This window comes from Falco cherrug, chromosome 3 (genome assembly GCF_023634085.1).
Source record: "Falco cherrug isolate bFalChe1 chromosome 3, bFalChe1.pri, whole genome shotgun sequence".
Taxonomy (NCBI): domain Eukaryota; kingdom Metazoa; phylum Chordata; class Aves; order Falconiformes; family Falconidae; genus Falco; species Falco cherrug.
The window spans coordinates 115,510,539-115,532,724 of record NC_073699.1 but is presented as its reverse complement, the minus strand read 5'-3'; the positions used below and the strand labels follow the sequence as shown (position 1 = coordinate 115,532,724).

The window sequence follows — 22,186 nt, the reverse complement described above, 5'->3', positions numbered from 1 at the left end:
AGCACCCGGTGCGTGGTGTGCCAGCTTGCAGCGGGTGCTGGGAGCCCCCCTGGCACTGGCCGGGCAGCTGCGGCGGGGCACCGCAGTGGGGATGCTACCCCCAGGCCCAAGAGGCACAGCCAGTTCGGTTGGGGGGGAGTGATGGCAAGCATGCGACCCTCGCTCATCCCTGCCCCACCTCCCAATGGGGTGGCCGAAGGGTGAGCACCCCGCTCTGTGCGGGGCTGGATCCCTCCCAGCCCCCCTCCACACAGAGATGGGGCAGGGGGCACCCATCCGTGCACCCCCTGAATACCCAGCCTCCTCCAGCAGAGAACCAGGCTGCCCAACCCAGCCTGGTGCATACCCCCACCCCACACACAGAGCCCCCCCAAAACAGTGCTCCCCACACGCGACACCCCCAAAGCCCAGGGTCACATCCCTGGTGGACACCAGCAGGTCACAAAGACCCTGGTGCTCGGGAGCCTCCAGGGATGTCACCAGCATCACCCAGGTTCAGGATTGCCAGCCCTGAGGCAGGGACTGTGCCCCCCCCACAGGCACCCAAGCCCTTACAAAAACGACGGCTTTATTAGAAACCAGAGACAGAAAATATTGGGGAGGGGGGGAGACCAATTTCTGAGATGAAACATTTGACACACAAACGAGAAGGGGGAGAAGGTAAATTGGAGGGATATGGAGGCAGGTGGCTCCCGAGGGACACCAGCATGAGGGGGACATTGGTCCCAGAAAAAGCTGCAAAATCCCCTTGAAGAGACCCCCAGAGCTGGGGCGGTGATCCAGCACCCACCCCAGGCGAGGGCCATGGGCAGGCTCTGCAGTGGCACCTGACACCCCCCCCCCCCAAAAAACAGGCAACACTACCAGTTTTGGGGAAGCTTTGCAGTACCCCCAAGCCCCACCAGCCCAGGCAGCTCCCAGAGCCTGGAGGTGGGGTGCAGAGACCCTCCAGCCACCCCGCCCCCCCCTTCCCCAGAAAGGTCAATAAAAGCCCTTTTCTACTCCCTGCCCATCCCAAAAGCTTCACAGTCGGGTAGGGAAGGCGGCCGGGGGGTGCACGGCCCCTCCCCAGCCCTGCTCCCCCCCCCAGGCTGGGGAGGGGGGCCCAGAGCTCCCCAGCAGAGGAGGGTAGGGGGTCCCGAATGCAGCTCCCCCCGCCCCAAGTCCTTGCAGACAGGGGAGAAGAAAGCCCCAGGGATGGGCAGAGCCCATGGGAAGGGCAGGAGAGCCCACGGGAGGGACGGGAGAGCCGCGGGAGCAGGGGGCACCAGGGGCCAGCACAGAAACTCAGCCCACTAGTGCAGCGAGCACGTCTGTTCTCTGCCCTCCCCACCGGGCAGGCGCCAGCCCTTCAGCTCCCTGCAGCTGCCGTCCACGGATGGTCTTCTCAAGTGGGGGGGCTCCGAGCCCCCTTGGAGGGCAGTGTCCAGCTGGGCTGCATGGTCCCACACCAGGGTCCCAGGCACGTGTCCCTCGTGGCCCAGCCCTGCCAGCCCCCCCAGCTGGGGCTGCGCCCGAGCCCTCACCAGCCGGCGGGGAGCTGCCTCGGGTCCCGGCCAGGGGGACAGGGACAAACGGGGCCACCGCCACCCAGTCAGTCTTGCAAGAGGTGGACGAAGCTGGCTGGGAAGACTCCGGTGCGGGAGCCGTCACCCTCGATGAAGCCGACCTGGAGGTGCAGAGAGGGGGGTCAGGGGGATGGGAGTCCCATCTCAGGCAGGGGGGCAGCTTTGGGGCTACCACCCCAATTCCCAGGGGGATTTGGAGGCAAAGCTGCAGCGACACGTTAGCAGGAGCCCTCCCAGCTCTCCTCCATGCACAGATGGGGCAGGGGGCACCCATTCATGCCCCCCCTGAACACTCAGCCTCCTCCAGAAGAGAACTAGGGGGTGGAGGGACAAGGACTGGGACCCCAGCATCTGTCCGTGCGATGCTGACACTCACCCAGCTCTGCTCATCCTCCTCCCGCGTCACCACGATCACCTCGCCCTTGGAGAAGGTCAGCTCCCGCGCTTTGTCCCCTTTGCAGTCAGCCACCGCCTTCACCCGCTTCTGCCTCCCCTTGGCCTGCAAAGGAATGGGCAAGGGGCGGACAGACCCCCCTGAGGCCACCCCTAAGCGGGGTGCAGGGATGCGACACCCTGACCCCTCCATCTGCCACCCCAGGGTATGGGGAGCTGGGATGCAGAGAGATGCAGAGGGATGCAGAGGGTGACCCCCCCGGCATTGCAGTCCCTCTGAGACATCCCCCCCGAGTCATGGCACTTACTGGAGCAAATCTCCTGGGCATGGGCACAGGGGGCACCTTGCTCGGAGCGGGGTCCTCGGGGCCACCAGGGCTCTGGGGGGACACAGCTGACCCTGCTTTGCCCACCATGCCGCTGATGCGCCGGTACGAGCGGGTGCTCTCCGAGCTGCCCGGAACAACGGGGACAGTGTCACCCCCTCTCTGCTGGTGCCTTCCCCTCCCCATCCCCTTTCCTGCAAGGTCTTAATGGGCTCAGGGCTCTCCCAAGGGACCACCCACAGCCCCTTGGATGCTGATGGAGAAGGGTCCCAGCACCCTCAAATGAACCCATCCCACCACAACTTCCAAAAAGAGAGAAAAAAATGTATGTGGTAACTTACAGGGTCTTGGTGTCACCCCCGGATAATCTGGTACCTTCTCCAGGGACAACCCAGCACCCCACGGCTGCCCTCATCCCTTCCTGCATCCCAGGGCCAGCATCAAGTCCCCTGGGGACTCCAGGTCAGGGTGGGGACCCCCTTGCTCCATGCCGCCCAGGGACAATTTGGGGTTCCCCATGCCTGGGGAGGGGGCTGGCAGGGGTTGAAGCCGATGCACTAGCACCATGCAATGACACACACACCCCCCCCCCAACACCCAGTGCACCCCCAAGCTGGGAGGGGGGGGCACGTCCTTACCCAAACTTGACGGGGGGGATGTCAGGGGCTGTGCTGCCTGGTGGTGGCTGCCCGGGTGGGGGGCTCAGCTCCGGCCCCCGCCGCGTGCCGCTGCCGTCCGTCTCCGAGCGGGTCTCCCAGTACGCTGCCCGCCGGCTCTCGGTGGGACTGCGGGGGCTGGGGGCTGGGGGGCCGGGGGGGCCATCCAGGGTGCCCACGCTGCCGGCAGAGGGGAGGCTGCGCAGCACCGGAGCCTCCGCTGACCCAGGGAAGTGCGGCTCCGATGCCTGACGAGGAAGCTCAGGGCGCTCTTTAGCAGGGGTGACACACAACGGGGACAATAAACCTGGTGTCCAGGCGAAGGGACAGCCCCACCGTGTGACACACACACCCCCCCGGACTCACCGGTGGGGCTGTGGCTGGGTTTGGGGCGGGAGCCACCCCGCGTGGGGTTTTTGAGGGGCAGCGGTGGGGGGATCTCCTCGCTGTGGGCTCGGCGGGGCGCGGGGCGTGAGGGTACCAGGATGCTCTCGTAGGTCTTGTTGGTGATGTCCATCCCCATGCAGCTCCAGCGGGTCTGGGGGCAGGCGGGCGGGGGGCTGGCGGCCAGCGGCGACGTGCCCTTGAAGGAGCGCTGGAGGGGGCTCACCTGGGGACAGACACCTGGCTCCAGGGCTGCCCTGCTGCCACCAGGCCCCCCCCTGCCAGGGTCTGCACACCCCAGCCCCCTCACTGGGGATGTGGGGACCCCCTGCCACCACCCCACGGGTACCTTCTCTTCCAGCTCGTCCTCGCTGTCGTAGGGGAACTCCTGGGGGGGCTCCCAGTCATAGTCAACGTGGATCTGCAGGGAGAGCTTCCCTGCCTGCGCCTGCTCCAGCTGCCGGACAGGGCAGATCAGGGAGGGTCTCAGCACAGAGCGGGGAGGTCCTGGCAGCCCCTCACCTCTGTGCCAGCCCTCCCCCAGCACTTCAGTCCCCTCTTCCCAGCCTGAGCATCTCCATCCCTCTGTCCCACCTACCAGCTCTTCACACTCGGTGTGCTTGAGCCTCCTCGCCACGTCCAAAGCTGTCTCGCCTGCTGCATTCACTGCCCGAGGGATGAGAGGACAAGATCCTGTTTACAGCCTTGCCATCCTGCTCCCACCACAGAGCCCCAGCCCCCAGCCCCATACCCGTGGCAAAGGCAGCTTTGCTCTTCAGGAGCAGCTTGAGGCAGTTGGGCTGGTTGTAGAGCACACTGTAGTGCAATGCCGTGTTCCCGTCCTGTGTCACCCGGTCCAGCATCCCCCTGCGCAGGGCCACCGGCAAGACATTCAAAGCTCAAGAGCACACAAGCATCAGTCCCTTGTGCTCCTGCACAATCCTCCTGCAGAGGAGCGGGCAGGGGAGCAGGCAGGGTACACTGCCAGTGCCTGGGGACGCACCCGTTTTGGATGATGAAGTCCACCAGAGGAAGGGATGATCTGTCGGCGTGGCGCACGGCCATGTGCAGTGCCAGCTCACCCTGGTCCTGCCATGAGATGGAGAGGAGAGCAGAGCTGGACCCGAGGATGCTCATCTCCCACAGGATGGAGGGGAGAGCAGAGCTGGACCCGAGGATGCTCATCTCCCACAGGATGGAGGGGAGAGCAGAGCTGGACCCGAGGATGCTCATCTCCCACAGGATGGAGGGGAGAGCAGAGCTGGACCCGAGGATGCTCATCTTCCCAAGGGCACAGCTCCACCCAAAGGCCGGGAAAACCCTGAGCATGGGCACCCAGAGGGGAAAAATCCATTCCTGCTGCCAGGTGGGGGGAGCAGGATGGCCACGGTGGTTGCGTGGGGCTCACCTGGCCCTCGGGGCTGGCCAGGGGCTTGGCCAGATCATGCCCCTCGGCAAAGGCCTGGAGCAGGGCCAGCAGGTCACGGGCACGAATGGCTTCCCAGAGGCGGTGGGGGTCGTCATGGCCACTTTTCTGCACGTAGCGTCGCTCCATGTACTTGCCCACGATGTACTCCTTGCGGGCAGCCCTGGGGGAAGGGTGGCACGGCATTGGCTCAGGTGGGCACAGAGACCAGCCCCCCACTCCATCCCCACCGCAGCCGGAGGCACCCTGGGCTCCTGTCTCCTCCTGAAGCATGGGGACCAGGGGCAAACCACCAAAAGAGGTGCAGAACCCCACCAAAACCCAGGTGATGACACCAGGGCCCCCACCCCTCTCATCCCAGGGCTGTCTCAGAGCTGATGGGCAGCAGCACAGGGACAAGGATAGACCACGCACCGTGCACTCCTCCTTCCCCCAGCCCACCCCAAGCCCCCTGGCCAGTGGCTGACTCACATATCGCTGCTGGCCGAGGGCTTGGGGCAGTCCTGCACGGGCAGCATGGCCTCCATGATCTCGTTAAAGCGCGTGTTCCCGACGCTGACAGCCAGCTGCAGTGAGAGAGGGACGGGGGAGATGAGCCCTCCTGGCCACGTGCGCCCTGCCCCAGCCAGCTCCCCAATCCCAGGGGCAGAGGGAAGGAATCCACTGGATCCACCCAAGACCTCAGAGCAGCATCTCCCCCAGGATGATGCTCTTTCATGGCAGGGAACATTTGCTTTAAAAGGGAGCAAGTGGCTTTGCAGAGCCCCACCACCACCACCACCACCACTTTGCCCAGGCCACTGTGCTAGAGGCTGCAAACTGCCACTGGGGAAACTGGGGCAGGTTTGCAAGCACTGGAGCAAACTGAACACCAATGGGATGAAGGAGAAATGAACTCTGCATCCCAGAAGGTTTGGGAGCCACAGAGGGTGATTCCTGGTGGCCACAAGATCTCCGGGCTCGGGGCGCAGCTTACCAGCAGCTCAGAGGTGCTGAGGACATCCAGGGTGAGGGACTGGATGCGGGAGTAATGCACACCCAGCTCCCGATGGATACCAGAGCACTCAATGCATGTCAGGATGCCCAGGTTGGTGGAGAGCCATGTGGGGTCTGCAGGGGAAATGGCGGGGGGCTCAGCATCACCACCCAGCCCCCCAGGATGCTGCAAACCCACCCCGGGTACCCAACCCACACCCAGCAGGGAGGACAGGACACACCAAGCTCTGACCTACCCGGGGCCCCGCAGTCACAACACTGCTTGTTTCCTGGCATGTTCTTCACCTCGCTGATGACCAGCTTGGTGAGCTCCTGCACACCACCGTCTGCCCCGCTGCCTGCTGCTGCCCCACCGCTGTTGGGCTCCCCCTTGAAGGCGTTGCTCAGGGCTTCATCCTTGCTGTTCTGCAGCACCGAGACCCACCTGGGCAGGAGAAAACCCCGTCAGGAGGAGGAGGAGGATGGGGAAGGCAGAGGAGGATCCGGCACCACAAGGAGTGGAGATGGGCCGTGGCACTTACACAATGCACTCCTGCTCATCCTCTGCTTGGAAGTGATACGTCCTGTTGTCTGCAGGGATGGAGAGAGGGGGGAGAAGGTGAGAGGAGGAGATTTGGGGATGCCCAGCAGAGCAGGAAGGAGCTGAAACTACTCCAAAAGGGCTGCTTTAATCTAAAATTAAATCATTGCATGCCACTGCTCCATCACCTGAGCCCTGTCACAACCTCTTTTTGCCTTGAGCTTACTAGATCTCCTTGGGGAGGTTGGTCCTTCCTCCATAACAGCAGCCAGGGCTGGATTAAAAGGGCAAAGGGTGCCCAAGTGCCACGGCAGGGCTGGCGAGGGGCCAGTGGCCGCTGGGAGAACCGCTCAGAATGCTCTCCTCCAAAAAGGGAATTCCCACCTGCAGCTCCGACGCCTCCGGGTCAAACACACCCACCCCAGCCATGGCATCCCACCCCAGGCACTCACGCGTCACCAGGTCGAAGCATTTCTTCTCCTCCGAGTGGGGCCGCACTTGGCAGGTGAGGAGGTTCAGCTTGACAGGGGGACGGTTTATCTGCAGGGTGCGAGGATGGAGGCAGGTTGAAGGACCAGGAAGGGGTGGGATGTGGGGCATCATCCAGTGCGTGCCCCCGGTGGCACTCCGGTGGGACAACCACCATCTCCAGATGGTCCCTCTTGGGATAACCAGGCGAGTCGGACCCTCCCCGACCCCCTGCAGGAGAACAGAGCTGGGAGACGTCTCTGAGCCATGTCCTCTGTTCCTGCTGCAGTTTGCAGCCTCCACCGCCAGGGGGCAGCACTCACCCCACACAACCCACCCCAGCCCCTTCGGTCTTGTCTGGAGCCTCAATGCCCGTCTCGCTGCCCCAGCCAAACCCACCATCCCCTCCCAACTGTAAGAGGGCGGATTTAGATGTGATATTAGGAAGAAATTCTTCCCTGTGAGAGAGGTGAGACACTGGCAGGCTGCCCCGAGCAGCTTTGGGTGCCCCATCCCTGGCAGTGCCCAAGGTTGGATGGGGCTGGGAGCAACCTGGTCTAGCAGGAGGTGTCCCTGCCCAGGGCAGGGGGCTGAACTAGATGGTCCTTAAGGTCCCTTCCAACCCAAACCCTTCTGTGATTCTATAAGGGACCCCATTTAGTACATCCAGTCCCAGCTCGTACTAAATTTTAAGCCAAGCGGATTTGCAACCAGTTTAGGCAAAGCTAAACCTAAAATCCAACAGCTACCCAGGCTCAAAGGGTGCATTGAAGGGTCAGGGCTGCAGCCCCCCACTGCTCCTCACCGTGCTGTGGGAGATGGTCAGACAGCCGTACTTCACACCACACTTCCTCTTCTGCCACACTTTGCGGATTCTGAGAAGGAGGAAGAGGAGGAGTGAGGATGCGTTGCACAGCCCTGATCACTCACATCCGTTGACCTCCCAAACCACCCACAGCAGCCCTCGGCAGAGCCCTGGTGGCTTTCTGGACGTGGCATTGTGCTTCCTGTAACTCACAGAGCACAAAATGTCCCACTGAGTGGGCTGGCCACAGGCCGCGCCGGCCAAAAGCATCACAGATCTGGTAGCCCCAGTTCAGCAAAGCACATAGCCACCCACTCAAAATCTGGTGCCCATCACTCAGAGGTCCACTGAGAAGGTGAAGACATCCTCTTTGGGGCTCTGAGCATTTCATTTTTCACCCTAGGTGATCCCACCAGGATCCTTTCTCCCTCCATGCCCAAGAAATAAGGAATTTCTTCCTCAGCTGCACAGCTCCCAGCTCTTCACAGTGAACCTGGCACTGGGTGGCTGCTCCTGGAGACCCACATCCAAGGACACTACACTCACACAGCACCAGTCACTGTGCCCAGCCAGCCGCCCAGGAGAGCGTCATGGAAGAAGCACGCTGGGCGTCAGAGCCACCTGGGGACCTTCATATAAGAAATGGGCCGATGACACCAAACCATCATGGGAGAAGGTCTCCTGCAGCACCTCCAGACCTCCTCCTTCCCCAGCTGCAGTTGGAGACCCACCAACCCTTGACTACAAGCTCTCAGGTCGCCTCCAGCCTGGGGAAAAATCCCATTCTCCAAGGGCTGACGGATGCTTAAGACCAGATGGGACCAACTGCACCCAAAGACCTAACAGTGACCAAACCCTCATCCCAACAGTTCCACCTCAGGGTGTTCCAGCTCCGGGGCCTTCTGCGAGTGTGGTGCTCCTACAGCCCACAGCGACACCAGGATGGAGCCAAGACCTCTCTGGGTAAACATCACTCATCCTCACCCATCGCTCTTCTTGTACAGAAATCCTGACTTCTCCGTCCCGTACTGCTTGTTCCCTTGGTGCTGGTGGATGCTGTAGCCGCTGCCAGAGTTCTTCCTGCTCAGGTTTTCCTGAGCTCACCAGGGGGGGAAAATAGCATTTAAAAAGCAAAGTGAGAGGTTCAGAGGTGGCTGCTGCCCCCAAGTGACCTCGTCCTTATGTGGGTGAAGTGTCAGAAACCCCTGTCCCCTCCCAGCCTCTGAGCATCTCCCAGGTTTCCTACTCTGCTCCATGGATGTCTCCTTTGGTCTCCAGCTCCCCCTTTCCCTGCTGCTCCCCATCCCCAAGGTAACCCCAGGCCACTCACCCCTCCTCAGCACCCAGCACCTTCCCAACCTTCCTTCCCTGCCCACCCTGGGGTCTCACCTCCTTGCTTTCCAGCTGCAGGATGCTGCGGAGGGAATCGCGGGTCTGCGTGAGCTGCTTCACCTCCTCCTCTTGCGCTTGGTGAAGCTGGAAAGGGAGGCAGCTGCCCTCACTGCTGTGCTGAATGCGGGCGTTCTCAGGGGCTGGCACGGGGGGTGGCATCTCAGGGGACACGTCCCAAGCGGTGTTGGATGGCAGGCGGGGGGGGGGGGTACTTACCGCGTGGAGGGATACAGCAAGCTTCTCAATGAAGGGGTAGAGGTTCTGGGCAGCCTTCCAGCCGTCTTGGAAGAAACTGGGCATTTATTTAATGTGATTAAGATGCAGATGGGGAGAATGGAGGAGGGGAAAAAAAAGAAAGGAAAAAAAAAAAAAGAGTTTTTTTAGAGAAAATGTGGGAGGAGACCACAGCAACTCCCCCCACCCCCGCCCTGGGAAGATGCTCTTGCTTTGTGGTTCCCTTGCTACTGGGACCTGGAAAGATCCCACCAAAGGCCAAGCCCGGCACATGGGACCTGGATCCCCCAAACATTTGGGGTGTCTGGGATGCAGGATTGGCCTCTTGTTTAATCCAAGCTCATCTCACTGGGACCAGCCCTGCTGGGGGCCAGGCTCTGGGGGTCTCTGGGTCACAGCCCCAGTCGAGGGCACGCTCTTAGCCAACACGACTGTCCCCTCCCTGCCTCGGTTTCCCCACTCAGAGGCTGGAGAAGATGACATGACACCCACACGCTGCTACTCCAGCCTCACGGAGCAGCAGGAAAGATGAGGGGATGTGAATCCTTGCTCCAAACACCCTCGTTACAAGCCCCACGGCTAACGGCAGAGCCACTCAGCTGAACTCATCCCTGGAAATCTATCCAGAAACCAAATCATCGGATATATCCCGAGCCAACCCCCAGCCCCCATAGACACGTTTAAAGCTCCTCAAGCCAACAAAGCACGTTTCAACTCCCCAGATACAACCACAGAGCTTGGCTCTGCCCAGCATCTTCACCAACAGCTTCATGGAGCTGGGATGGGAGAAGGTTCCCCCAGATCCCCAGGGGACCTCCCGCGGTGATGGCTGACCCTGGGGATGAACCACCTTGACCTGGGTGGCACCTACTTGTGTTGAGCATGGAAAAACTTGATGAGGCTCTGCAGGAAATCTGGTCCCTGCTTCATCTGAGACTCACTGGCTTTCAGCAGGTACTGGAGGAGGAGAAGACACCTGGTTAGGTGACAGAGATGAGGACTGGCTGAAAATATCCTGGAGGAAAGAACAAGAGCCTGCCTGGCCCCTGCCTCCCTTCCCGGCATGGGGAGGAGGGTTAAAACTGGCTGGGTTTCAAGAAGTCGAGTCACAGTGTTGGATTTGAAGGCAGCTCACTGGGGACCACCCTCAGAAAACCTGGCTCTGGAAGTCTTCCAAGCCCTGAAAAGTTCAAGGACTGAGGCAGGCCCCCGGGGTTTCCAGCCAAGCATGCTTCTCCCGCTGCTCATTACTTCTGGAGTTAATAAATAACCAAAATCTAAGGCAGCTCGCAAAGAAAAAAAACCCCAAAAAATAGCCCCAATGTTTTTTAAGACATGACCCCTTTGCTCCCAAAAAATCAGATTTCAAGCAGCAAGCACCTGTGGCACATCAGCCCCGGAGGTCTGCAGTCCTCACGGAGGTGTCCCGTGGGATGGGGAATTTCAGCTTTATGCATCAAACCCATCCATCAGCTGCAGGCAGAAAAGACCCAGAGCCTTGCTCGCCCTGAGCAAAATACAGGGAGGACGAGATTCTCCCCCCGCAAGCTCCTCTCCAGCCTGGCGCAGCTGCTGGGGGATGGTTTTGAGCGGGAGGCGACGAAGGAGAAGGCAGCCCTGAGCTCCAGAGGCTTTCCATGGTGGGGAAGCACCACGGTGGGATGGAGCTTCCCAGTGTCCCGGCACTCTGGGCACCCCAGCGAGGGGTCACCCAGGCTGAGGAGGGTTGTTAACTGCTCCGTGCAAGCTGGAGGTGCAAAGCCAGCGTAGGATTCAACCTGGAGCCCCAGGGTGCCCAGCACCAACTGCACCCCCTGAACAAAGTCCTGGCTGGAAAAGGCCACATGTGCCCAGCTCCAGTGGGACTCCCCTGCCCTGCCACCCACACCCAGGGCTGACGGTGACACGGAAGGGTCCCGGCCAGCGCTGGCTGAGACCCATGAGCAAAGGGATGCTCCCAGCACCGCCTGGGTCCAAGTCCAGCTTTATCCATCCATCCCACAGCCCCTGGGGGTGTGAGATGGCCCATGGTGGGGAGATGCAACCACCCCACGCATCACCCCTGGGGTGAAATGGGATCGCACCCCCACCCCAGGAAGCACCAAATATCTCTACCTCTAAATCTACATGCAACACATCCCGCCCAGCCCTGGCCAGCCCCCTAGAAGAGCTGCCCCCCCACCCCCACGCAGGCTCCCTGGGAAAGTAGCAGCTCTCGTGCATGCCAGCAGCTCTCGTGCACGCCAGCACACACGCACACGTGTGCCCGCTCGCACGCAGCCACCCTGTGCAGGGTTGCCGGCAGCGGCCCCTCCCCGGCCGGGCTGCAGCTCCCCCATTTCCATGTGCTGTTATTTATTTCACAGTGGTGCTATTCAAGGGAGTGACTCATCTGGCCGGGTCCCAGCTCCCTGGCCCCACTGCGGCGCGCGCAGCCTCCTCCCCACATCCCCAGCCCTTTGCCGGGGGGCGGGGGGGAGGGGGCTGCACCGGGCTCCAATGCTGCTGCTTGGCCCCCGGGGATGTGGGACACCCCTGGGACAACCCACGGGGGACTCATCCCTGACTCTGTGTCACTCTCAAGACACTTACGGGGCTGCTGGGGTGTCTGGAGCCAGGGCACCTGGGTCCTATCTCACTGGGGGGATCTGACGTTGGGTCTCCATCCTTCACCTATTCCTGTCTTACCTCCTGAGCACGGACCCCTGTGACCCTCAGAGATCTGGGGCCACTTGTGAGCCCCCCTAACAAAACCAAGAGTTTCTTCAAGCAGTTTTGAGAATGGGGCAAAAGCCCAAATCTACGCTCAGGGTTGTTACCCAAAAAGCTTCCTTTTTGCCCCAGATGCCAGCCTCTGGCTTTGCAGAGGGGTAGGGGCAGGGCCGGGACGATGCAGGTGGAACCCCTGGGTGCCTTGCTGCAGGGGAACCCACGAGTGCCACTCACAGCCGCATCCTGCAGCAACCCAGGCTGCGGACAGGGTGGGGAAACCCGAGCTGGGACCATGCAGGGACACGATGGGGACAGCTGAGCATCCTCCCTAGCACACACATGGGGCTGCTTTGGTGGCAGGGACACGGACAGGCTCTGACGTCCCATTGCAGCTTTGAGCAGAGCGGTTCCCTGTGTCCCCCTGGGGCCAAACCGCCCCCATCCCACCCCAGCACAGCCCCTACCTCGCACATGTGGAGCTGGAAGAGCCGCCGCTCCTTCTGCATGTCCTCGGCCACCTCTGCTGTGGACGGCTCGGCCTGGATGACCCCAGCCAAGCGGGCTCGCTCCTTCTCCTTCTCCATCTTCCCCCTGCAGGACAGGATGGCGGCAGGTCGGGGACAGCCCTGCCCCGAGGGGTGCCCCATGTGGGGGGCTACAGTGGGGATGGGATGAGGAGAAACATCTCCAGCCCCTCTAGCTGGGAAAGGCTGGAGCAGAGCCCTCCCAGTGGCCAACTGGCATCCATCAGTGCCCGGCTGTAGCCCCGGGACAAAACACCTTTGTGCAGAGGGGGATTAGGCGGATTTTGCTGGAGGCCGAGGGTTCCTTACACTTTGGTCTCATAATCCTTCCAGGCCTTTTCAATCTGCTTCTTGGAGTCCTGTGGCAAAAGCAGAGAGGGGGTGGCAGCCGTTAGGGAAGGCAGAAGACACGGTGGCACTGAAGCAGCAGAGGGCTTTGCTCTGCGTCACTGCACCCTGCCCTGCTCCCTGGGGACAAGGGATGTCCCCACCACGGCTTCACCCCTTGCTGCCGTCACTCCCAACCCTCCCTGCTGCCTTCCAGCCCTGGGTACTTGCTCCTTCCTTCTCCTGGCCACAGGCACCAGCTGAACCTGCGACGGGGGTCTCGCTGCAGTATGTCCCCAAAGGGGTGACCTGCAGCCTTGGGGACAGTGCTGGAGGGGACTCACCAGGCGGCCGTCCTTCAGCTGCCCCTTCAGCAGGCTGTCCAGGGGGAAGGAGACGATGTTATTCAGGTTCTGCACCTGCAGAGGGTAAAGATGGGGTTACCCTATGGGGGTCCTCACCTCAGGGCACGTCAGGTCGGAGCCCTGGATGATTCCTGGTGCCAGGGACCTCCCCCAAGCTCCACTGCTGCCCCGTGAAGGGTTAAAGAGGCTGGAAGCAGGGCTGGATCCAGGCATGGGGCAGGCTGGGGCTTGTCAGAGCTGGCTGCAAGATGTCTGACGAGGGGCCCTTCCCACAAACCGCATCAGCACCGCGGCTGCCAAAACCAGCGCTGTTCCCCCCACCGACACCCTGTCCCCGTCCCCCCATGGCACAGCACCCGGCGATGCCACCCGCCCCTCCACAGACCCGTGATGCAAAAAGCCCCCCCTCCGCCGATGTCAAAGGAGCTTCCCAAAATGTCCCACTTTCCCAGGGTCTGGGGACACCAGTGTGGCCCCCACCATCCTCACCAGTGCCACGCAGGGGTCTGCGGCAGGGATGCAGGTGCCCACTCCAGTCCTGGCATCCCTCCGTGGGGCAGCACCCCAGTTCAGTGCTGCCAGAGCAGCTCCAGCACCCACATGGGACCTCCCTGCTGCACCCAGATTTCTTTTGAAGGTTCCCAAGGGTTTTGGTCCCCAGCAGCACCCAGGAGAATCCCAGCTCCAGGGCACGGGACCAGCCCTGAATAAGGCGGGACAGGGCACCCCCCTTCCAACAGATCTGGGGGGACTCTGAGAAGGGAAACCTGGCTTTTTGGATCTGGTCGAGGGTCCTGGCATGTAACCCCACTGTGGGGAGAGCAGGGGGAACAGGGCAGCAGCAGTGGCTGTTCCCACGCCAGCAGCACGTGGGGCAGGAGGTGGGGGGCCAGCACTGGGAACCGGTCCGACTCCTCCAGCACAGTTCCACTGAGCCCCACCAGAGCTTGGGGGTCCGGCCAGGCTGGGGAAGGGGAGGAGCGGGGAGGCCCAGACTGGGGTAACTGGGAGAGGAAGATGCCAAAATCTGAAATTCGCGCTGGGGGAAGGGCAGCAGAAATAAATCTCCTTAAGCAGAGCCAGGGGCCAAAACCACTCCTTGGCAGTGGGGATAGAAAAGGGACCGGAGAGGGGGCCAGTGGCACAGGACCTCCCCCAGGGCTTTGCCGTGGGGCTTGCATGGACCCAGCTTCCCCCGGGAACCGACTTCTCCACCGGAGCCATTCCCGTGGTCGGGAAGACGCTGCCGGCTAGGCTCGCAGCCGCCCCTGCCTGCCTGCTCCCCAAGGCCCCGCTGCGCAGCTCGGCGTGGCTTTGATTTACTTCTTGGCAAGCAAGATCAGAGATGCAATTGATGTGAGAAAAAAATAGCAAGAAAGAAAAGGAAAGAAGAAAATAGGAGCCCCAACCACCCCTTGAATCCCAGCGCTGGCGTCCCCGGCAGAGCTGGGAGTGAGCTGTAAATCCAGCAGCAGGGGTATCAGATGGTCCGGGAACATGTCCCTGAGCCCAGGATGGGAGCTGGGGATAGCTGCCCTCCACCATGAGCAACAAAAGTGGGAGGAGGGGGGCTGCGCTGGGTGTTTTTTCGAAATCCAGAAGGATCCTGGAGATTTTCCCCAGCCTGGCAATAACCAGATGCAGAGAACAGGCTGAGGTTGCACAGGAAACGCTGTGAACCCCACAATCGCCCCCCCAGTGGTTAGAGCCTCCCCCCCCCGATCTCAAGCAGCATGCCAGGAGGATGCAGGGCAGCTCACCAGGTTCTTGAAGAGCGCGGTGACCTCGCGGGTGAAGACGGCCAGGTTGAGGAAGCCGGTGGAGAGCTCGTGGTTGTTCTGGGAGAGGTGGTTGTTGCCAAAGTTCTCCAGGGCTTCGCTGTACTGCTCCTCATTCTCCACATGGGCTGCGCGGGGAGACACTGGTGAGGGACATGGGGTGGCCCTGCAGCACCCTGTCCCCAGAGATGGTCACATCATGAGGTCCCACCAACACCCATCTCTCCACAGCTCTGTAGCCGAGCTGGGTTGATCCTGCTGCAGGACAGCAGCAGTGTGCCCTAAACAACCTCCCTAAGGTTCTCAGTTTCCCATTTTACATCTTTTTAAGAGTTTTCGGCACTTAATCGTGTTGCCAGACTGGCTGGCTGAGGGTACCCATGTCCCCTGAGACTGGCCAGCACTCATGGCCACCCCACTGTCCAGCTGCATCACCCTACGGACAGATGTGGCCAGCATTGGTGGAGGATGGGACCATCACAGACCCCACCAGCCCGGTGGTCCAGGGATGCCCATCATCTCTCAAAGCACAACTCACTGAGCCCGGAGATGTGAATGGCTTTCACATATTTCCTGATCCTCTGGAGTACGGCTTGGTCCCCATCCAGGCTCTATGAAAGCGAAGAAAGAAAACAAACGGAGCTCATTAGCCCTGCCAAGCGCGGCTGCTGCTCCCCCCAGCCCAGCTGGCCCTCGGAAAGGCTGCTGCTCTGCCATGCAGATGTGCAGGGCAGCGGCCAAGCTCCCAGGGCTGGGAGAGGAGCTGGAGGCATCCCGGGGATGCGGAGCTGCAGCATCCAGCCTGTCCCCTGCCAGGCCTGTGGTCCCTGTGGCTTTGGCTGCCAGGCAGGGCTCTGGCTGCCCCCAGAGAAGCGGGTTCGAGCAAGACGGTAGCAGGGGGCGAGAGGCTCAGCCAGCACGCTCAGCGTCTCTTTGGATCCTGGCAGCTCCCAGCAACTATGGAAAATGCCTCCCTGGCTCTTGCAGGGGCTGTTTCAAGGAAGGAGGGGCTGAAGCATCACATAGCACAGATACACCAGCCTGTACCCACCACACATCCCCACAGCTCAGGGCCAAGTGCGGTGGGAGAGACCTGCAAGGGTGCCCGGCTCCCTGCAGGGGTTCCCAGCAGAGCCAAAAATGGGACCCACCTTCCACCAGTGCCTGACAGGGACCTAAATCACATAAATCCTGCAACCGGGGATGCAGCTTTCCACGCACACACCCAGATCATGCAGGGTCTTGGCCATGGCCCCCAGCACCACAGACCTCCCTGCAGCTCCAGCCAGCCACATCCTACGCTCACTTAGAGCACTTCCCATCCTCGGTCCCTCCACCCTCGCTCCATCCCCCCCACCCTGGCAGCCCCCATTTGCCCTCACTGAGCATCAGGGCAAACCCAACCCCAACCCAACGCCAGCCTGCCGAGCATCATAGCCGAACACACGCTGGCCCCAGCGATCATGAAAGGGTTAAGGGCGGCTTGGCTGCAGGTACCAGAGGCATGATAACAGGCTGGAAATATTTAGAGGGCGTGAACAGCAAGAAGGGCGAGGGATGAAACCGCGGAGGAATTACAATAAAGACGCTCTCTCTCTTGCTCGAGCTCTTGCCGAAGGTTTTCAGGCTGATGTCAAGGCCGATTTCCTGACAGCGGGGTCAGCCTGGCTTCGGCGCCGCTCTCCGAGGCCCTCCTCGTTGGAAGGGCTGCTGTGGATGAGCTTTAGCCAGGATGAGCCAGCTGGGAGGGGACCGGGGCTGAGGCAGGAGCCAAACCCCCCACCCAGAGGGGTCTTGCAACACATCTACAATAGGGAAGATGTTGGGGTGCCCCAAAGCCCTCCCATGTCCCCTCTCTGCACCAAATCCAGGCACGCCAGGCTCTCAGGAGCTATAGAGGCATCCCCTGCCTTGGGAGGGGAAGCCAAGGCTGGAAGCCAGGCTGGGAAACCTGGTGTAGCCCCAGGAAGGGGAAACTGAGGCAGCATGAGATGCACTGAACACACCACCATGCAATGGGGACAAAGCTGCTCCAAGTGTCTCGCATGGGGCAGCTCACCCTGGTGCCAGCTCACAGCTGCAGGATGCTGAACACTGGGCTGCTGCAGAGCAGGGACCAGGGACGATCTGGGAAAGGACACGGGGTCTCTCGGGAAGGGTCCATGAGTTGACCAGTAGGGACAGAGCAGGCAGAGCCAGGCACTGGGGTGGTAAATGCAGAGGAAATCACTGCATGGTGCTGCCGTGGCTGCGGGCATCACTGGCATCCCCAGCGCATGGCGCTGACTGCTGGGGACAGCGGCCTTGGCTGCACGGGGACAGCCCTCCAGAGCAGGGAGCAGCAACGCCTGGAGCCCCCCACAGCACCAACGCCTCCCACACCAGCTCAGGGATGAGGGCTCCCGGGAAGGCTCCAGGGATGAGGAGGGGATACCAAGGACATTGGCACAGCAGGGACAGGAGCACAAGGGATCCTCGTGGGGATGGAGGAAGGGACAGATCCACACCTGCGCTGCAGCCACCCAGGCACGCAGCCTGGGGACCCCGAGCAGCCACCGCCACCCCCCCACCCGGCCCCAGCAGGATGCTCAATAGGGGCCATTCTTCTGCCTCCCCCCCCCCCGCCCCAGGCTCGTGCTGCCCGGCGAAGGAGCCGCCACGGGTGCCAGGGGCCGGGGTGCCAGCATTGCCAGGCCAGGAGCAGGATGCGGTGCTGCCCTGGGTGCAAAGGGCAGCACGTGGCAGGGATGTGGTGTATTTACACGGTGACAGGGTGAGCTGGGAGCCCAGCCGCCAGCTCTGCCACCGAACATGCCGGCAGCCTCTGCCATCTCACCCTGGCCCAGCCTGGAAGTGCCCAGTCCCATGGGACACGCACCCAGCCCCAACCACCAAGGGCTGGATCTGACCTTCCAGCCCACTCTGGAGACCTTGGGCTCTGCCTTCGCAGCAGCCCCAAGGACCCCAAAGTCACACAAACCCCCTGAGAGGGGACAGCCCTCTTTAATGCCAGGAGAGAAACTGAGGCACGGAGCAGCTCCGACCAATGCCAGTATGCTGCCTCCATGGAGGAGCAGCTGCTGGCCCTCACCCACATTGCTCCCGTCCCCCCGATTTGGGACTGGCTCCTAGATGAGCGTGTACAGCCGTGCCTTGACGCTGTCTTGGGGACCTGACGTCCCTGTCTTGGGGACCTGGTGGGACGCGGCCACCCCCTCCCACCAGCAGCTGCTGCAGCAAGACCAGGAAACCCTCACTCCCTCCTGCTCACCAAGCTACCGGCCGGGACCTGGGGTGGTGACGGGGAAGACCAAGGCTCGGTTTGATCACAGTCTCGCCCCCTCCCCAGCCCCACCCCCCCCGAGCTGTTTGTCACCCCATCAGGGCTCGGAGGGTGGCAGGGGGCTGGGGCTTGGATTTCCCCCTTCCCCTCAGACTGGAGCATGGGGATGCCGAAGGTCTGGCAGCAGCTCAGCCCCCCGAGGGGTTCCCTGCAGCCTCCGGTGGGACAGGGGGGCTCAGCCCCCTGCCCCTCATGGCACGCACAATGGTAGTCACGACTCCCAGCTCTCAGCCCCACTTGCTGGAGCTTTACTAAGCAAACCCTGCAGAGACCCCCACCATTCCTGGGGGACGCCTCTCCCCCCATCCCCGTCCCCCTTAACCGCAGCCTCTCTGAGCAGCCAAACGAAATTCCTGCTGCTTCCTCCTGGCTGGAGCTACCCCCCTTCCCGGCTGAGAGGAGAGGAAGATCCATGGCAGCAGCCAGCACGTGCTGGCGGGGACGGGGATGCTCTATGGTGCGTCCCCAGATTTCCAGCCTGGGGACACCCATCTCACTGCCCCCGGGGACCCCGGCAGCCCCGACACCTGGGGCCCCGCGCTCCCCGCCAGCCCTGGCAGTCCTTCAAAGCCATTCCTTCCCTAAGTGGAGTTGGTGAAAGTCACAGGACCAGCTGGAAACCGCCTTTATTCCGGGCGGGAGAAGGGGGACGAAGGCACCCTGCCACCTCCGCCCTTCCCACAAATGATGCTGGGGAGTTTGGGGGGAGGTTAAAAATGCTCCCTGGATTTAATGGCAGGGGGGACCCCCAAGGACACTGCACCACATCAGGGCTGGCTCCAGCATAGAAAGGTGCTGGAGCCGTGGGGCTGGTGCCCTGCTTGGCCCCGGGGGATGCCCTGGCGCTGGGGTGATGTCCTGGCCCCGGGGGGGAATGCCCTGTCCCCGGGGGGCACCTGGAGCTGGAGGAAAAACTTTAAAGGAGGTTTTAAAAGCGAATTTTGGCCATTATTGACAAACCTTGTCCCCCAAAAAGCGCCTGCTGGGGCTTCTCGGAACATGCAACCAGCCACCCTGGCCCGAGGGTCCCACAGCAGCCGCTTTGGGTGACCGCCAGCACCGGGCTCTGGGGGCGAAGGGGGGGGGGGGGGGGGCAATAAATAGGAGCCTAGGGAAAGGATGGCCCCCCGGGGCGGGCAGCGGGTGCTGCACCAGCACCTATGGGTGCCAGGGCTGCCGCAGCGTGGGGTGCGGGGGGTGTTCCCAGGCGGGGAGCGCAGCCCGACCCCCCCCCGGCCCCGCTCACCTCCTCCAGAGCCCCCACCGCCCCCCGGCACTTCTGCATCTTGGAGGCGAAGGCGGCGGCCGGGGAGCTGAGGTCCTCGCCGGTCACGGCCAGGAACTCGGCCACGCTGAGCTGCTCGGGCATGGTGCGGGCGGCGGGGGCGCGCCGGGAGCGCAGCGGGAGCGCGCCGGGACCCCCCGGGTGCCGCAGCCCGGCTCAGCGCCCCATGCCCCGCACCGGCCGCGCCGCCGAGCCCGCCCCCCCCGCTCCCGCCCTCCCCGCCGCCGTCACGTGGGCGGCCCCGCCCGGCCGCCCGTTAAAGGCGAAGCGCCCCGGTGCCCGCCCCGACCCCCCGACCCCCACTTCGCCCCGCCGGTGTCCCCCACTCCGGGAGCTTGCGGGGAGCCGGGTCCCCGGAGAAGGGGAAACCCGCGGGGTCTGGCTGGCTCCGCACCCCCGGCCTCACCCCGGCACCCCAGCACCCCCCGGGCCGGGGGGCGAGCACCCAGCGGTGGGTGGCACTGCCATGCCGTCCCGGCACGGTGGGAGCCGAGGGGAGCAGGGGCAGCCACAGCCAGGGCTCACCCGACGCCCAGCTTGGGGACACCAGCAGCGCTGGGAGAGCTTGGGATTACACCCAGGCCCCCCAGAGGACTGGTTTAACTGGGGGCCACCCCCACCCTGCCCTTCCTCGGACGCAGAGGGGACAATCCATCTCCGGGCTGGCAGCGATTCCTGGAGCCCTCGGCTCTTCACAGGGGGCTCAGTGTCCCACCTGAGGGCACCTCAGCGGCCACCCATCCCCTTGCCTCGTCCCAGCCCTCACACGCCCGAGGAGCTGGATTTTGGTGTCCCGTTCCCTGATTATTTGCTTATCCCGGAGGGTGAGGAAGCCCAGACACCCCCAGGCAGGTAGGGGGGCCGGGCACACGCTGAGTGCGTCCCACCATGGGGCTGAGGCTGATGGCAAATGGGAAAGAAGGGGACACAAAGCCTCAGCTGTGCTCTGTGGGGCTGGGTTGCCACGAGAGGGGATGACACGGGGGCAAAGTTGCTTTGCAGACCCCCCCCATGCCCCTCGCTGTTGCCCCTCACACCCAGCACCCCCCACGCAGGGTAGTTTGGGGGGGGACAGACCCCCGTCCCCTGTCCTGAGCCTGGAGTGGAGCTCAGTAAAACTCAGGTTTGTGCCTAACCAGGGCCAGCCCCGGCCCTGCACTAATCCAGTGTTGCTGGGGGGCACGGGGGGGACAGGGACACGGGAAGAGCCGTTGCAGGCCATAGGGTGAATGGTTGCGCTTGAAAGGTTCAATCCTTCGTGCACCAGCAAGCAGAGGTGCCCATGGTTTGGCCTGGGGGTGCAGCCTGCCCACCCCAATTTGAGGGGGCCCAGGACCCACCCAGGTCCCGAGACATCTCTCTCAGCAGAGCACTGGCAGACACAGGGTTAAGAGGCTGCAGCTCAGGCAGGACGGGAGCAGGAGGAATGTGGAGGGTCCCGATGGGTAAGAGCCCCCCAGCAGACAGGCACCCCCAGAACCTCCTTTGGGGGACACATCAGGGGGGCACCAGCCTCAGCAGAGCAGCCATAGGGGCAGCCCAGGGCAGAGGCTTACAGCAGCGGGGGCTAGGCTTGAAACCCCCTCCCCCAACCCTGCAGCCCCCCCGGGCAGGGCCGGGACCCCCAGACACCCCGCTTCTCCCCGGTGTACCGCGGGGTCCCTCCAGGCGCGGGGCGGGGGACAGCCCCTTTGCTGGGGTGGCCCTGCCACCTCCTGGCCAGCCTGGGGACTGCGGGGGGGGGGCACGGCCCGGGGACACCCCCAGCTGCTCCAGGACACGCAGCCCCACGGGGGATGGGACAGAAGCGCGGCTACAGCACTCTGCCACTCGCCCGGCTTACCTGGCCCGGGGCTCTCCCCCTCCTCCTCCTCCTCCTCCCCTCCTCCACCCCCCCAGACAAGTGATGCAATGACAATGTGTGCCACAACCCCAGGTACCACTGGCCATCACCAGGTATCCCAGACATCACTGGATACCACCAGCTATCACCAGGTATCCCAGACATCACCGGGTACCACTGGCCATCACCAGGTACCCCCAACCATCACCAGATAACCAGACATCACTGGGTACCACCAGATATCCCGGACATCACCATGTACCACGGACCATCACCAGGTATCCCCAACCATCACCAGATAACCAGACATCACTGGGTACCACCAGCCATCACCAGGTACCCCAGCCATCACCGTGCCACCAGCACTGTTGGCATCACCAGGTCATGGCACAACTTGGCAGAAGCAGGTGAACTGTGGCAGCACCCTGGGGGAAGGACCCTCCATGGTCACGGCCCCACCAGGGTCTCGCTCTGCAGCCTCCAAACCTGCCTCAGATTTGGGTGCACAAGCCTGTCCCTGCCCTGGTACCAGTGGGGATCTGGCTCCCAGCCCTGGGGCCTTTTCCATGTTCCTGGTTCGCAGGGCTCAAGCTTCAGCAAAGGCTCATGCCGGCTGGATTTGGGCTGAAAAGGACCAATCCGTAACAGGTTGGACCCATTTCCCTCACTCCAGCCACAGTTTCATCTCAAGCCTTCTCCACCAGCTCCTCCAGAGCAGGATGGCCAGTTAAAAGGCCCCAAAACAGGCTTTTTTTACTCTGAAAACAGGAGCAAAACCAGCCCAACACCTCCCTCCTCCCAAACCGCCCCAGCATTTTGCTGCTTAGAGGAAAACAGCCCC

The 22,186-nt window shown here is 62.6% G+C and overlaps 1 protein-coding gene across 1 annotated transcript; it reads right to left on the bottom strand.

Moving 5' to 3' along the window:
* Window positions 1-557: 557 nt before the first annotated feature.
* ASAP3 (ArfGAP with SH3 domain, ankyrin repeat and PH domain 3) lies at window positions 558-19,689 on the bottom strand. Its single transcript, XM_055706043.1, has 26 exons — window positions 19,464-19,689; window positions 15,413-15,485; window positions 14,857-15,002; window positions 13,076-13,150; window positions 12,714-12,763; window positions 12,345-12,471; window positions 10,040-10,125; window positions 9,151-9,226; window positions 8,932-9,018; window positions 8,527-8,636; window positions 7,543-7,612; window positions 6,722-6,809; window positions 6,271-6,319; window positions 5,986-6,173; window positions 5,730-5,863; window positions 5,225-5,319; window positions 4,736-4,916; window positions 4,331-4,416; window positions 4,079-4,194; window positions 3,926-3,993; window positions 3,677-3,784; window positions 3,310-3,553; window positions 2,926-3,214; window positions 2,270-2,414; window positions 1,945-2,067; window positions 558-1,669 (listed from the first exon to the last, which is right to left on the bottom strand). Exons 1-26 carry the CDS (start codon window positions 19,584-19,586, stop codon window positions 1,595-1,597), a joined length of 3,012 nt encoding a protein of 1,003 aa, XP_055562018.1. The 5' UTR covers window positions 19,587-19,689; the 3' UTR covers window positions 558-1,594.
* Window positions 19,690-22,186: the final 2,497 nt, after the last annotated feature.